This window comes from Rana temporaria, chromosome 8 (genome assembly GCF_905171775.1).
Source record: "Rana temporaria chromosome 8, aRanTem1.1, whole genome shotgun sequence".
NCBI classification, from domain to species: Eukaryota; Metazoa; Chordata; class Amphibia; order Anura; family Ranidae; genus Rana; species Rana temporaria.
Window position 1 is genome coordinate 84,473,976 of NC_053496.1, and position 14,360 is coordinate 84,488,335.

The 14,360-nt window shown below is 43.8% G+C and overlaps 1 protein-coding gene across 1 annotated transcript; it reads right to left on the bottom strand.

Annotated features, from left to right (window-relative positions):
* Positions 1-582: 582 nt before the first annotated feature.
* Positions 583-10,450, bottom strand: LOC120947118 (intelectin-1-like). Its single transcript, XM_040362120.1, has 7 exons — positions 10,358-10,450; positions 7,699-7,881; positions 5,120-5,367; positions 3,939-4,097; positions 2,391-2,511; positions 2,186-2,289; positions 583-787 (listed from the first exon to the last, which is right to left on the bottom strand). The coding sequence occupies exons 1-7, from the start codon at positions 10,419-10,421 to the stop codon at positions 635-637; spliced, it is 1,032 nt and encodes a 343-aa protein (XP_040218054.1). The 5' UTR covers positions 10,422-10,450; the 3' UTR covers positions 583-634.
* Positions 10,451-14,360: the final 3,910 nt, after the last annotated feature.

Genomic DNA, 14,360 nt, shown 5'->3' on the forward strand with positions numbered 1-14,360 from the left:
TTCTCTATTTCCTCGTTGTTCTATGGGAGCTCTCGGCCCGCCGAGGTCCTCGGCGGCTTCAGGGCTGAACTGGCCGAGGAACTCGAGTTCCTCGGCCGTGTGTACGGGGCCTGAAAGTAATGACAGAGACAATTCTGCAACTGGGCAAATTTCAGTGTTTTTGATTTGATTACATTATTTAATAATTTTTATTATTATTATATTATTATTTGTTATAATTATTTATAGTTATTTATTATATTATAATTTATGATTTTTGTGTTTCAAACTTTATCATACCCGGGATGTCTACTAGACTCTTGTTTGGAAAGATTTAAGTGAGTTATTCCTAAGAATTACAGTCCTACAATATAAAACGCTAAATTTCCATGCAAAATAATTGTACCGCTTTCAGCACCAAAAATCTGACATAATCATACCGTCAGGGAGGTTAAAGGTCTTGCGCCCTCCGCTGGTTTGTATAAAATTTTTGGACAATTTTTAGGCATTATGCCAAGGCACCCCTGAAGCGACCTGAAGGCACCACAGGGTGCGTGGGCACATTGGTTGAAAAAGGCAGGTGTAGATAATAAGTAAGACAGGTTTGATGCAAAAATGCAATTTACTTTATTGAAAAATATGAACTGTTTTTAAATTAACGATAGAAGAGAAGGACAGCTGCCTCAGTAATTTCCTTGGTGGAACTCCATCCAATGTGTGTTCCATAGCCGTCCCAGTCAAAGGCTGAAAAGTCTCCACACTGACGAGGCGCTCCTTCTGGGATGTATCCACTTCCTCCAATGCAGTGCTAGTAAGGAGTGTAAAATATTAGGAATTAAAGGTATAGAACAAGCATCAAAAGAAAAAGTCCTGTGAACTTGAATTTAGTGCAAAGGTTTTGCAAATGGGTAATTTGAGAAAATATGTGTCATGTGTTAAATGAATTGAAATACTATTTGTTGTAAAAGGTTTATAAAAGTTCCCATTTGAAAACAGATCAGAGGCGGAGTTTTCATAAAACTACTAAATAGGAGAGGGGCTGATGCTGCATCCCATCTTTTAGCTACTTGTGAACTGTAGGCATTACGTGCTACTGATCTGTTCATTATGAAAGTGTGCAGATACAATATTCAATGACTGAATATGCACAGTATTTACCTGTATTGGACCTTTCAGAATATGTAAACTATACTAGTTGTATTTTCCTACAGGCCATTAAGGATAAGTTTTGGAATTGGTGGTTCTGTGTTTTTGCAGACTAATGCCCTGTACAGACGATCTGAATTTCAGTCAGGATAAACTCAGACGGATTTTTCTGACGGAATTCCGTTCAAGTTGTCTTGCATACACACTGTCACATGAAATTCCGACCGTCCAAAACGCGGTGACGTACAACACTACGACGAGCCGAGAAAAATGTATTTCAATGCTTCCGAGCATGCGTCGACTTGATTCTGAGCATGTGTGTTTTTTTCTCCGTCGGAGTTCCATACAGACGAACGGAATTTCCGATTTTTTTCATTGGAAAAAAAAGAGAACATGTTCTCTTTCTAGAAAGGGGAGAAGGGTGACCGCTATGATTAAGCACTGTATGACAGTGTGAAACGTGTCAGCTGTGTTTTTCTGATTTTTGCCGTGACATGTGAGTTTTGTGACTTATTTTATTAAAAATAAACGCTTTTTTGGAGTGCAGCTGTCCTCATCTTCTTCAACAATTTTGCATGTTCTCTTTCTAAGTCCATCGGAATTTCTAATGGAAAAACTCAGATGGGGTCCACACACGGTCGGAATATCCGATGAAAAAATTCCGTCTGACTTTTTTCCATCGAAAATTCTATCTAATAATAGATTGTGTGTACAAGGCATAAGCTGTTCTAACTAGTAGAAGATATTTACATATAGAATATGCAACCCTACAAATCTTAAAGGGATTCTTCTTCTTCAATGAAAGACTATTCATATTACTTAGCTCTTTGATCATTTTTTCCCCTCCCCACTCCTCCCATGCATCCAAATCTGTTAGATTCATAGTAGTTGCAAACAAAATATGCATACAACCCCTTTTTTACTTTTTGGTTCTTATTAGTGTATGATGTACAGCAATGGCTTCTATGCCTTCATGTTAAAAAAAAATATGATCATGCAAATAAGAGTACTGTAAATGTGCAAGACATTGTATCAATACTAATGAAGCATTAATACTTACATGCTCTACATTGCAGCCTGTCACTTTCACACCGGGGCACAGAGCTAGGGGAGATCTTTCTGAGTTAATAGCTCGGAACTGGACATAGCCGGCAGTGAACTCTTCTGTACCAAAAGAATGGATCATTAACTTGTTAATTATCATGTCACAGAACTCGCATATAGAACAACACATAAGAATTAATGGATATTTATCATGATCTTACTAGCTCCGTATGGTGAGTAGTAAGATGCTGTCTTATCGGCACTTCCAAAATCATACACTACAGGAACAGCAGGACCATTGTTTGCCAAACAGGCTCCAACGTTGTAAACCAAAGGGTATTTCTATGAAAAAGATAAAAACGTTGACTGAAACCATAACTAGGCAATAAATGACTCAAAACTGTTATTGTAATAGAACTACTTTATCCATAGTACATAAAGCAAGGCGATAACACAGCTGGGGGAAAAAATGGTCTAAATACATATCCTGTCATTAGATTTGTCTAATTGTATCTATTTCCCGAATAAGTGTAGCGGCCTGCTCTTTTCGAGCCAGCGCTGCTGTAAATTTAGAGGGAAGTCTGAGGCCCCGTTCACACGTCCGAGGAACTTGACGGGCAAAACTCATCGTTTTGCTCGTCGAGTTCTGTGTGAAGCCGCCGAGGATCTCGGCGAGCCAACTTTCCTCATTGAACAACGAGGAAATAGAGAACATGTTCTCTATTTGGCTCGACGAGGAACTCGTCGGCTTCCTCGGCCGAAAGTGTACACACGGCCGGGTTTCTCGGCAGAATTCAGCTCCGACCGAGTTTCTGGCTGAATTCTGCCGAGAAACTCAGTCGTGTGTACGGGGCCTGAGAGTTAGTTTACTCAGACATGTGTGATTTGTGTAAATTTGGCATCAGTTCCAGCCATGGCTGTGCTGTGAGTGACCACTATTGTTTGCCTGGGGTGTAGTTGTTACTCCAGGCCAAGGGTGGCAGCAGCTAGGTCAGGGTGATTTGAGTATCCTCCCTCGGCAGCCAATCAGTGGGGTTGATCGTCCCACTGTGCATGCTGGGAGGGGTACTTAAGGGACAGACATTACTGGACTGGGGTCGTCGATCCTGAGTCTGTCGTCTCATCACCCCCGTGTGTGGCCCTCCTGGCTGGGGGTGCTTGTTCCTGCAATCCTGGCTCCGGGACCACGTTGGTCCGGGGTTGTGATCTTCTGAGTAGACCCAGTAGTCAGATTGGGTCTACGCATTGGAAGGTGATCCTGTGCTGTCCGTCCTGAGGGAGGAAGCCGCTTGATGAAGGACCTATCTTGGAGAGGACCAAGCAAGAGGCTGGTGTCTCGAGAGGCCTTGAACTTCATCGAAGAATGCATCGTTTACTGAAAGGCTGGATGGTGATCGCCTGTCAGTTTCAAGTTCTACTAGAAGTTACTCTGGAGAGATCCGGGTGCTGAATCCTGTCATGTGAGGATTCCGGACCGAAAAGTGTCTCCATCAGTGGGAAGGTCTGTGGCAGAGACTGTACCATTGTTTTTCCGTGTGCTACCCTGGCTGCTAGGTTAGTGAGAGAGGCATATCCGGGTTCACAAAACCCACTCTGGCTAGAGTGGCGACGAAAGTTTTGTCGCTGGAAGCAGGAGTGTTTCGGGATTGAAACTACGCACCTGAACCTATTTACCTGTTACCCTTCATTCATTGACAAACAAAGAAAAATCCTTTGTGCTAAAAGCTAGATAAAATACAAAGGCCACCAATATTCCACAGAATGCTTACCTTGTAAAGCTGGAAGAGGTTTCCACCCTCCTGATTAAAGAAACCGTTGTCAGTGCGATACCGTAACAGAGATGAATTCCTCCACTGAGACAAGGGTGTGTCATTGGGAACATGCCACAGACTTAGATCTTTGGAAGTAATATCATAATATCCTGGATTCTAAAAAAAAAAAAAAAAAATAAAAACAGATTTTTTGTCTATCTATGTATTAAGGGCCAGATTCAGGTAGAAGTGCGGCGTCGTAACGTATCGTAGCAAGTTTTCATCGCAAGTGCCTGATTCACAAAGCACTTGCGATGAAAACTACGCCGGCGGCCTCCGGCGTAAGCCCGCGTAATTTAAATGGGTGTGTGCCATTTAAATTAGGCGCGCTTCCACGCCAGACCTGCTGCGCATGCTCCGTTTCGGAATTCCCGCCGTGCTTTGCGCGCAGTGACGTAATTTTTTCGAACGGCGACGCGCGTAGCGTAATTCCGTATTCCCGGACGGCTTACGCAAACGACGTTAATTTTTAAATTTCGACGCGGGAACGACGGCCATACTTTATACAGCAATACGATTGCTGTGTAAAGTTAGGGCAGGTCAAATAACGACTAAAATTTTGACGGGAAACTTGACTACGGACGACGTAGCGAACGCAAAAATCCGTCGTGGATCCGCCGTAACTGCTAATTTGCATACCCGACGCTGGAATACGACGCGAACTCCACCCAGCGGCGGCCGCGGTTTTGCATCCTAAGATCCGACAGTGTAAAACAATTACACCTGTCGGATCTTAGGGCTAGCTATGCGTAACTGATTCTATGAATCAGTCGCATAGTTAGAAACAGAGATACGACGGCGTATCTCTTTTGTGAATCTGGCCCTATGTTTAGAATAACTGGAAGTATTGTAAAAATGTGCCATAAAAGTACTTTTCAGAGCTATCTGGTCAGTAAGAATCAGAATGAAGTCTACATGAAAAGTGACGATTGTGTAATAGTTTATATTTTGTGGCTGGCAGTCTTCACATGAATGGGTATTTTTCAATAATTCTGGAAGGTCACTGCAAACAGTACACAGGTCCTTGCCAACAACACAGCAGAAAAAATTTACTGAAAAAAAAAATCTTTCAGTTGCCCTTATATTGTGGAAGCTAAACTAAAATAGTTCTATTTTTTTTATAAAATGAATTGTAATACCTTGTAATCATCACTGGTTGCACCATCTGGAAGCCCAAATGAGGCATAATTTGCCCAGTTTCCGTCTCCTTTTGGATTATTGAGGTTGTCTCCCTGCTGGCTGGACCAGCGATCTCCTTGTGTGCATTTCCCATTCATGTTGTTCTCGTGTACACTTGCTACCAGTGTCCAACCTCCACCATTGGTTGTCATATCACAGAAGGTCTGATAGACCACTCCATCTTCAGTGGACAGCTGGTAAATTCCATCTAGATTAGCAGTATATTGTTTAGTTCAGAATTTGTACTTGGACTAGTATCCACCCCAGTATAAAGCTGATAAAATCATGGTAGAAGATGGGTGACATATGCACTGTTTTAATCTTTAATCATCGTAAAAGCAGAAAAATGTCATATATTTGTTCTGTCTTTGCCCTTCGTCATTCATTTCTACATTTGCACAAATGCAACCTTCTCCTGTTTTTTCTCATATAACAAATTCTCTCCTCCTCTATAGTCTATAATCTCAAACACATGCTACCGATCACTCACTGTGTTCACTCAGAAAGGGAAGGGGCCAGTAAATCACATATTTACCAGCCCCTTCCCCACTCATCCTAAAACATCCCCCAGTGTGTGCCCACAGCAGCAGCCAGTGGGAGAGCAAAGGAGGGAAGCCGGCAGCACTGTGGGGGGAAGAGGGGGTTCCCAGGGCAGTAGGGGGAATCTGTGCTCTACAGGATAATTAGGGTGTGCCTGGGCACACCTGGCACACCCTGTGCACACACCAATGCTCAACTACATTTCCAACCACCCCTCATCTCTCAACCATTTGTACCAGTTTCTCTAAGGCCTTGTACACACGACCGAACATGTCAGCTGAAACTGGTCCGTGGACCAGTTTCCGCGGACATGTCCGACCGTGTGTAGGGCCTAGCGGACAGTTTTCCGGCCTAGCGGACAGGTTTCCAGCGGACAAAAGTTTCTTAGCATGCTTAGAAACTTGTCTGCTGGAAACATGTCCGTCGGACATGTCCGATGGTTAGTACGACTCATCGGACATGTCCGCTGGTTATGACGTATAACCAGCGGCCCGAAATCCCGCGCATGCGTCAAATTGATTTGACGCATGCGTGTAAGCATTGAACTCGTGTGTTAGAGAACGTTGGTGTCTTATACGTCACTGCGTTCTCTGTCCGCGGGGATTTTGGTCTGCTCGTGTGTACAAGGCCTAAGGGACTCCAGTTAACCTATGCTCTGCCTTTTAAAACCCTTCACCATGCAGCTTCCCACCTGCATCTATGGAATTGTCTAACATTTTCTTCAATCATTCTCCCCTTTTGTTTCTCTCAGGCAATTCTTTGCTCTCTGGAATTCTCTTTTCTACCTTAGACATGTTTCCACCTTTATATTGTTTAAGCAGCCCCTCAAAACCCACCTCCTCAAAACGTCTTCCCTATCATATTTATTGCAAACTATGTAACAACACTTACTAGCTTCAACAACTATGCATTCAAAGGAAATCAGTCATCTTATTTGTATGAGCAACAAGGTTACTTCTCTCATGTCCATTAGAAACAGAATGAATTTTACATTGAGCGGTTTATTACAAACTCAAATAAAATAGTAAATAACAGGAAACAATAAAATCTCTTTGGTTGACCTAATCATCATTTTACTACAAGTTGGACTGCTAGGGCCAGATTCTCAAAGAGTTACGCCGGCGTATCGGCAGATACGCCGACGTAACTCCGAATCTAAGCCCGTCATATGTCTAAATGTATTCTCAAACTGAGATACACTTAAACATGCCTAAGATACGACGGCCTGCGCCGTCGTATCTTAGGGTGCAATATTTACGCTGGCCGATAGGTGGCGCTTCCATTGCGGTCGGCGTAGAATATGCAAATGAGTCGTTACGCCGATTCACGAACGTACGCTTGCCTGTCGCAGTAAATTTACGCCGTTTCCGTAAGAGATACGCAGTGTAAAGATAAACATGCCCCCTAGGTGGCGTATCCAATGTTAAGTATAGCCGTCGTTCCCGCGTTGAAATTTGAAAATTTCACGTCGTTTGCGTAACTCGTCCGTGAATGGGGCTGGACGCCATTTACGTTCACGTCGAAACCAATGACGTCCTTGCGACGTCATTTAGCGCAATGCACGTCGGGAAAATTTAGGGACGGCGCATGCGCAGTACGTTCGGCGCGGGAACGCGCCTAATTTAAATGATCCACGCCCCCTACCCGGATCATTTGAATTAGGCGGGCTTGCGCCGGGGGATTTACGCTACGCCGCCGCAACTTTACAGGCAAGTGCTTTGTGAATCAAGCACTTGCCCGTAAAACTTGCAGCGGCGTAACGTAAATGCGATACGTTACGCCGCCGCAGATCTACGGGAATCTGGCCCTCTGTTTATAAGTGAATGACAAGTATTTATCTTGAAATGCATAGTATATAATCCATTACATAAAAAAAACAAAAAAAAAACAGACCCTTTCTCTGTTGGATTATTGATGACCTATTGTTTATAGAGTTAGAAAGCATATTTTCCCCTATCATATATGTATATGCACCATGATATATGAATGTGTATCTCACCTTTAGCATATCTGTCTGAATTCTTGATTTCCTTACAGCTCCTGTATCCAGCATCCCCTCCAGTAGGGTACCCACCTCCAGTAGGGTACCCAGAATCTGATACGATCCTATTTGCAGCGCTATCATCCCAGCATGCCAACAAGTTCAGGATGGTCTCCTTCTTCTCAGAGAGAGAAGCAGATTCTAAGAAAGGACATAGGTACAATTAGAGAAATAGACACATTCCTTCCTGAATTTCTGCAAAATGTTGGGTTCTTTGATTATTTTCCAACATACATTTATGTACTAATCTATATTATTTCTTTCTATTCCAACTGCTTAAAAAAAAAAATCATCTTTCTTTCTATACTAAGGCCCCGTACACACGACCAAACATGTATGCTGAAACTGGTCCGCGGGCCAGTTTCAGCATACATGTTCGGTCGTGTGTGGGCGCGAGCGGGCCGAATTCCAGCAAACATTTGCCCGCCGGGCCTTTTCCCAGCGGACAAATATTCCTGGACGTGTTTTAAAACCGTCCGCTGGAATCCTGCCCGCTCTGACATGTACGGTCGTCAGTACAGACCTACCGTACATGTCCGAGCGCCCGCCGTCCCTCGCATGCGTCGAATGACTTCGACGCATGCGTGGAAGCCTTTAAATGGCAGGCCCGCCCATGTCTCCGCGTCATCGCCGCGTCATCGTCGCGGCGACGACGCGGACACGCCCCGCGTATTGTTTACGCGCGGACTTCTGTACGTTGGTTAGTACAACCATCGTACAGAAGCCCTCTGGCAGGCATGTACGGTGAAAACGGTCCGACGGACCGCTTTCATCGTACATGTTTGCTCGTGTGTACCGGGCCTAACATGTACCATTGTCATTGCCATGCTGTAAAGTGGCATGCAAGTTGCAAAAGGTAAAGAAGACTACATCTACAAAATGTTTTATGTTGCCAGAATGTCTTCAGATAGAATAAAGAATGATCACGGTGATAATAAAAATAAAGTACCCTAATAATATCTTAGAAACTTTAAAGAATACAATAGAAACAACCTTTGGTTGTAATTGCCAGGATCTAAATATACAATTCAAATGTATTTATTTTTTGCTTACCATGTAATATAAACAATAAACAACTTACAAAATGCTCTCCAATAGTTATGGCATTGTGGTACACAAGAAATACCATACTGTACATAAATAGGCAACATGTACTGTATGTACATTGAATATTAGGGGTTGCTTATCTCTTTCAGAGATTTTTCTTATCTTCTGGGCAGATAAACGATATGTTTGTACTCATATACAGCACACTGTATAGTCTGACATTTTTACCCTTTTTTAATCATCACATGATCATTTACACGCAGATCTCGTCCATGTTGTAAATTATAAGCCAGGTCAAAAACAAATGCCAAAGTGGTTTAAAGTTCTACTTTTACAAGTATTACAGGGGTTGGTTTATTAAAAAAGGGAGAGTGCAAAATCTGGTGCAGCTCTGCACAGAAGCCAATCAGCTTCCAGGTTTTATTATCAAAGCTTAATTGAACAAGCTACAGTTAGAAGCTGATTGGCTACCATGCTTAGACTGCATCAGATTTTGCGCTCTCTAGTTTTAGAAAATTAGCCCCCGTAGTGTTTTTAGCATGAAAAACATATTTAACCATTCTGCATTAAAAAGTCAATGGCCCAGATTCAGGTAGAATTTGTCCCTTTCTTACGGAGGCACAGGGCAGCGTTTTTGCCCTGCGCCCCCGTAAATTTACTGTGCTACCCGCGATTCACGGAGCAGTAGCTCCGTAAATTGCGTGTGCGCTGTGTAAACTTGCCCTGCGTAAGGGCGCCTAATGTAAATCATTTAAATTAGGCGCGCTCCCGCGCCGAGCGTAGAGCGCATGCTCCGTCGGGAAACTTTCCCGACGTGCATTGTGGCAAATGACGTCGCAAGGACGTCATATAATTCAAAGTGAACGGCGTCCAGCGCCATTCACGAATCACTTACGCAAATGACGTGAAATTCAAATTTCACGACGCGGGAACAGCGGGTATACTTTAGCATTGGCTGCCCCTACTATTAGAAGGGGCAGACTTACGCTAAAGGCGCCGTACGGAAACTCCGTAACTTGCGTACACAGGGCCCGCGCAACATTGTGAATCGGTGTTAGTATGCAATTTGCTATACTATACACTGAGCACAATGGGAAGCGGTCATCGCAAAGATGCAGCCTAAAATCTGCGTGGCATAAGAGCCTTATGCCACGCAGATTTTAGGCTGCAGTCGGCGTTACGATGTTCCTGAATCAGGAGCATTCGTAAAGCCGGAGCAAGTCAGCAATTGCGCTGCGTAACTATGGTTACGCAGGCGCAATTGCTCTCTGAATCCGGGCCAATGTGTAGAGCATTGCTGGCGTGCAAAGCATGCTAGACTGAATGGATGGGGTCCTCAGATTACCATATTTCCAAAACCTTGCTGTAGGAAACACATTATACTGTTTATGGGCTGTGATCAGCGTCGATCCGATCACTGCTTCATAAACGGACACCTGAGAGTTACAGAGCTTGCCAACAGTGACACTTCCAGCACATTAACAGAATGACATTTAGATGCCAGAAAAAAAATAGCTGAGTAGTAGTGTAGATCATAAGTTTTTCTACCCAAGAAATATACCGTACTCACCACATTTGTTAGAAAATGCTGTAGCAACTGCCAAGGAGAGGACTAGAAGACTGTGCACCAACATCTTCACCTGAGCAAATAAGACAATTTATTTTATAAATGCATGCTATAATAGTGTACTAACATGATCATATTTAACATAAATAACTAAAACCATTAAAAAGAATGTTACAGATACTAATAAGCCATAGAACTTTGTTGATTTAGTAAAATTATTAAAAACACCAAAGCCAAGAAAAAAAAAAATTGTAGTTGGAAAAAAAAAACAATAAAAATAAATTGAAAACAAAAAACACCAAAGCCATGGGGTTCTGCTTAAAAAGAGTTATGCCACGTACACACGATAATTTTTCGGCATGAAAAAAACATTGTTTTTCAAAAACTTCATTTAAAATGATCGTGTGTAGGCTACACATCATTTTTCAGGTTCTGAAAAACGAAAAAAAAAAAAATTCGAACATGCTGCATTTTTTAACGCTGTTTTAAACTCTGTAGTTTTTCGGGTTGTAAAAAATGATCGTGTGTGGGCTAAAACGACGTAAAAAAACCTGTGCATGCTCAGAAGCAAGCTATGAGACGGGAGCGCTCGTTCTGGTAAAACTACCGTTCATAATGGAGTAAGCAAATTCATCACGCTGTAACAGACAGAAAAGCGTGAATCGTCTTTTACTAACACGGAATCAGCTAAAGCAGCCCAAAGGCGAATGGAACTTCCCCTTTATAGTGCCGTCGTATGTGTTGTACGTCACCGCGCTTTGCTAGATCATTTTTAAAAAACGATGTGTAGGCAACATCGTTTTAATGATGAAGTTGGAAAAACTTTGTTTTTTGGACATGCTGAAAAATGATCGTGTGTACGCGGCATTAAGGACAGACCTAAACTCCTTACCAGAAATACTTCAGAGTCTCTTCCAATATGAGACTGGAGATCTTTGATCCATTCAGTTTGGTTTTACCTTTTATAGCTTTTTTTTTTCTTAACCTACTCCACAGCATTCTTTCACAGACTGAAATGACCTGTTTGAGTGGTTTTAAATATTTGTTTTCTGGGATTGTGATACAGAATTTTCAAACACAATAATTTTGACATATTAAGGCTTTGTTTGCATCTCGTTGGCCCAAGTCCAAGTAGAGGAGGTCTTCAGACATTCTCACATGTTACTTTCTCAATTAGGGTGCTATAGATTGGTTAGACTTTCACATGGGCATTATTAATCCATGGTTGCAGACCTTAAGATTTTTTTGTGGGTAATTGTATTAGTTGTTATCATTGATGAACAGTTCTGGCTTAGTTTGAGTTTCGGCCAGTGTAAATGGTAAGTAGAGCAGGGGTACAGGGGTCAGTAATATGTAAGGCAGTGTACAGGGTTTAGTAGTTTGTTTGTCAGTAGTTTAGTGCAAGGTACCAGGGTCAGTAGTTTTTAGGGCAGTGAACAGGGGTCAGTAGTGTGTAGGTCAGTGTACAGGGGTCGGTACAGAGGTCACTAGTTTATACGGCAGTATACAGGGGTCAGTAGCTTGTAGGACAGAGTACAGGGGTACGCAGTGATGGCAGGGAAGAGCAAAGGGATCAACTAGGCAAAGTACAAGGGGTCAACTTGGCAGAGTACAAGGGTCAGCAGAGGTAAGTACAAGGGTGTAGCAGAATGTCTCAAAGGGAGCCTAAAAAGTCCTGTTGGGGGTTTACACATCTCCCAGGCTCTTCTCGTACACTTTTAAAGACCTTGTATTCTCTGTCCAGTTCGGGTTTTGCACCTCTCCCTTTTGTTAATTCAGCATCACCTTCAACTCAGAGTCAGGGCTCTTGTGCTTGGGGAACAGACAAGTCATGTCTGTGAGAGCTGCAAAGTGGTTGGAATCCTTAGGCTTGCTCAGCCTACTAGTTAGGACAGGAATTTGTTTAGTTAGTGCCCACACATGGCTAGAATTTTTGGAGTTTTTGCCTTGTTTATTTTGTAGAACACTGTACAGCACTACATCACTGAGTTGGTATCTGTGCCTGAAAGTGGGCTCACCCCAGGGAGCTTTGTACCTGCTACATATCCCCAGCTCACAAGGGTTCATTAGTCTGTAGTGCAGAAGCAGCTTCCTCCACATGCAGCATGGCACAGTGAAGCAGTGGTGACTGACATACCACTTTTTCCTCTGGTGTGTTGATCCCTGCTGGCCCTCTTCTCCCATCCATCCCATGTGATGTCACATACAGATGCCTGAGATGGATGGCAATAGAGGGCCAGCAGGGATCGGCACAGGACATTTTAAAGGGGTTGTAAACCCTTGTGTTTTTTCACCTTAATGCATCCTATGCATTAAGGTAAAAAACCTTCTGTCATGCAGCAGCCCCTCAACCCCCCCCCCCCATTTTACTTACCTGAACCCATTCTTTCTTGCCCTGGGGATGGTGTCTTGTGTCCTAATTGGATAGATTGATAGCAGTGCAACCATTGGCTCCAGCTGCTGTTAATCAAATCCAATGACGTGGGCGACGGGGGGCAGAGCTGAGTCCTGCTGTCAGTGTCAATAGACGCAACCGCAGGACATGGGAGAGTGCCCGCACGGGTGTTCCAAAGGAGAACGCTTCTCTGATGGGGCAATCGAGAAAAGGAGGATCGGAGCAACTCTGTGCAAAACTAACTGCATAGAGGAGGTAAGTATGACATCTTTGTTTTTAAACAAGGAAAGAGGGACAACGGGACTTTGTTCCAAATGAGGACCAGTCACTTCAAGATCAGAGACAGTTGGGAACTATGCATGAAGGCAAAAAACCTTCTGCCTTCAGAACCACTTCAAAAGCAGATTAGTAAAACTGTTTTTTCCAGTCCCCTAAATGAAAACAAGCATTTAAAGCAGAACTTCAGTCCACCTTGGGGACCACAAATATGGTTCATGCGTAGCTATGCACACACGCTCTGCCCTGCCCTCAGGTCCTGAACCTGTTGGTGCATCTTTGCCTGTGCAGGCAATTTTCAGTGCATGTGCAAAGATGGGGGAGGTTTTGGACTTCCCTGGGAGCACTCTTTGCGTGTGTGGGGAAAACCCTGCATGTGGGCAGATGGCCGAGGAAATGGACGCATGTGCATATGTGTTGCAATGCTCGTTTGGAACCTGAGCCCTGGAGCACATCTACGCATTTGTACAGGGCCGTCTTAATAGTATCATGGGCCCCTGGGCAAAGTAATGCTCTGGGGCCCCTACAATGGAGACAGTGCAGGTAAACAGACATCAAGTAGGTAGGAGGCAGACAAGCGGAGCTTCCTCTTTTGGGTGGAGCTCCTCATTAACTACATGAACAATCATTCTGTACAGCAAAGAAACAGTGGGAAAATACTACATACATAAAGTAACAAAGCTACCCTGTGCATATAATATATCTGCTAGATTGATGCCTCCACAGCACTATGGCCCCTCTACACCCCAGATATCCCCCCAGCACTCTGACCCCTCTACACCCCAGATATCCCCTCAGCACTCTGACCCCTCTATATCCCAGATATCTTCCCAGCACTCTGACGCCTATACAAGCCAGATATCCCCCCAGCACTCTGACCCCCTCTACACCCCAGATTTCCCCCAGCACTCTGATCCCTCTAAACCCCAGCACTGTAACTATATACCATAAGATACCCCTTATATTGTGACCCCACTACATCCCTGATACCCCCTACACTGTGACCTCTCTACATCCCTGATACCTCTAGCACTATAGCCACCCAAGCTACCTCAAGCATTGCTACCCCTATGTATAAATAGGTGAAACTCCTGCGCTGTGTAGGATGAAGGGAGGGGGGAGAGGGGGAAGGGAGTGGGCGAAAAGGATGGGTGAAATGGAAGTGGGCACTGCAGCAAACAAACGGGGAGTCTGTCCTTTGAAGACAAAAAGTGGTGTATGTAAAAGGTGATGATTGTCTGCGCTGTGATATGGCTTGGCCGGATAGGTGAATATAAGGAAAGGTGAGTGAGCGGGCTAATTGGGCCTGGGGGGTGGCAGGTGATGCAGACACAA

Coding starts and splice junctions, on each gene's coding strand:
- LOC120947118 (XM_040362120.1), bottom strand. CDS start 10,421: ATGTTGGTGCACAGTCTTCTAGTCCTCTCCTTGGCAGTTGCTACAGCA. Junction 4,098..5,119: donor CAACCAGTGATGATTACAAG/GTATTACAATTC, acceptor TTTTTTTTTTAG/AATCCAGGATATTATGATAT. Junction 788..2,185: donor CAGGCTGCAATGTAGAGCAT/GTAAGTATTAAT, acceptor ACTCCTTACTAG/CACTGCATTGGAGGAAGTGG.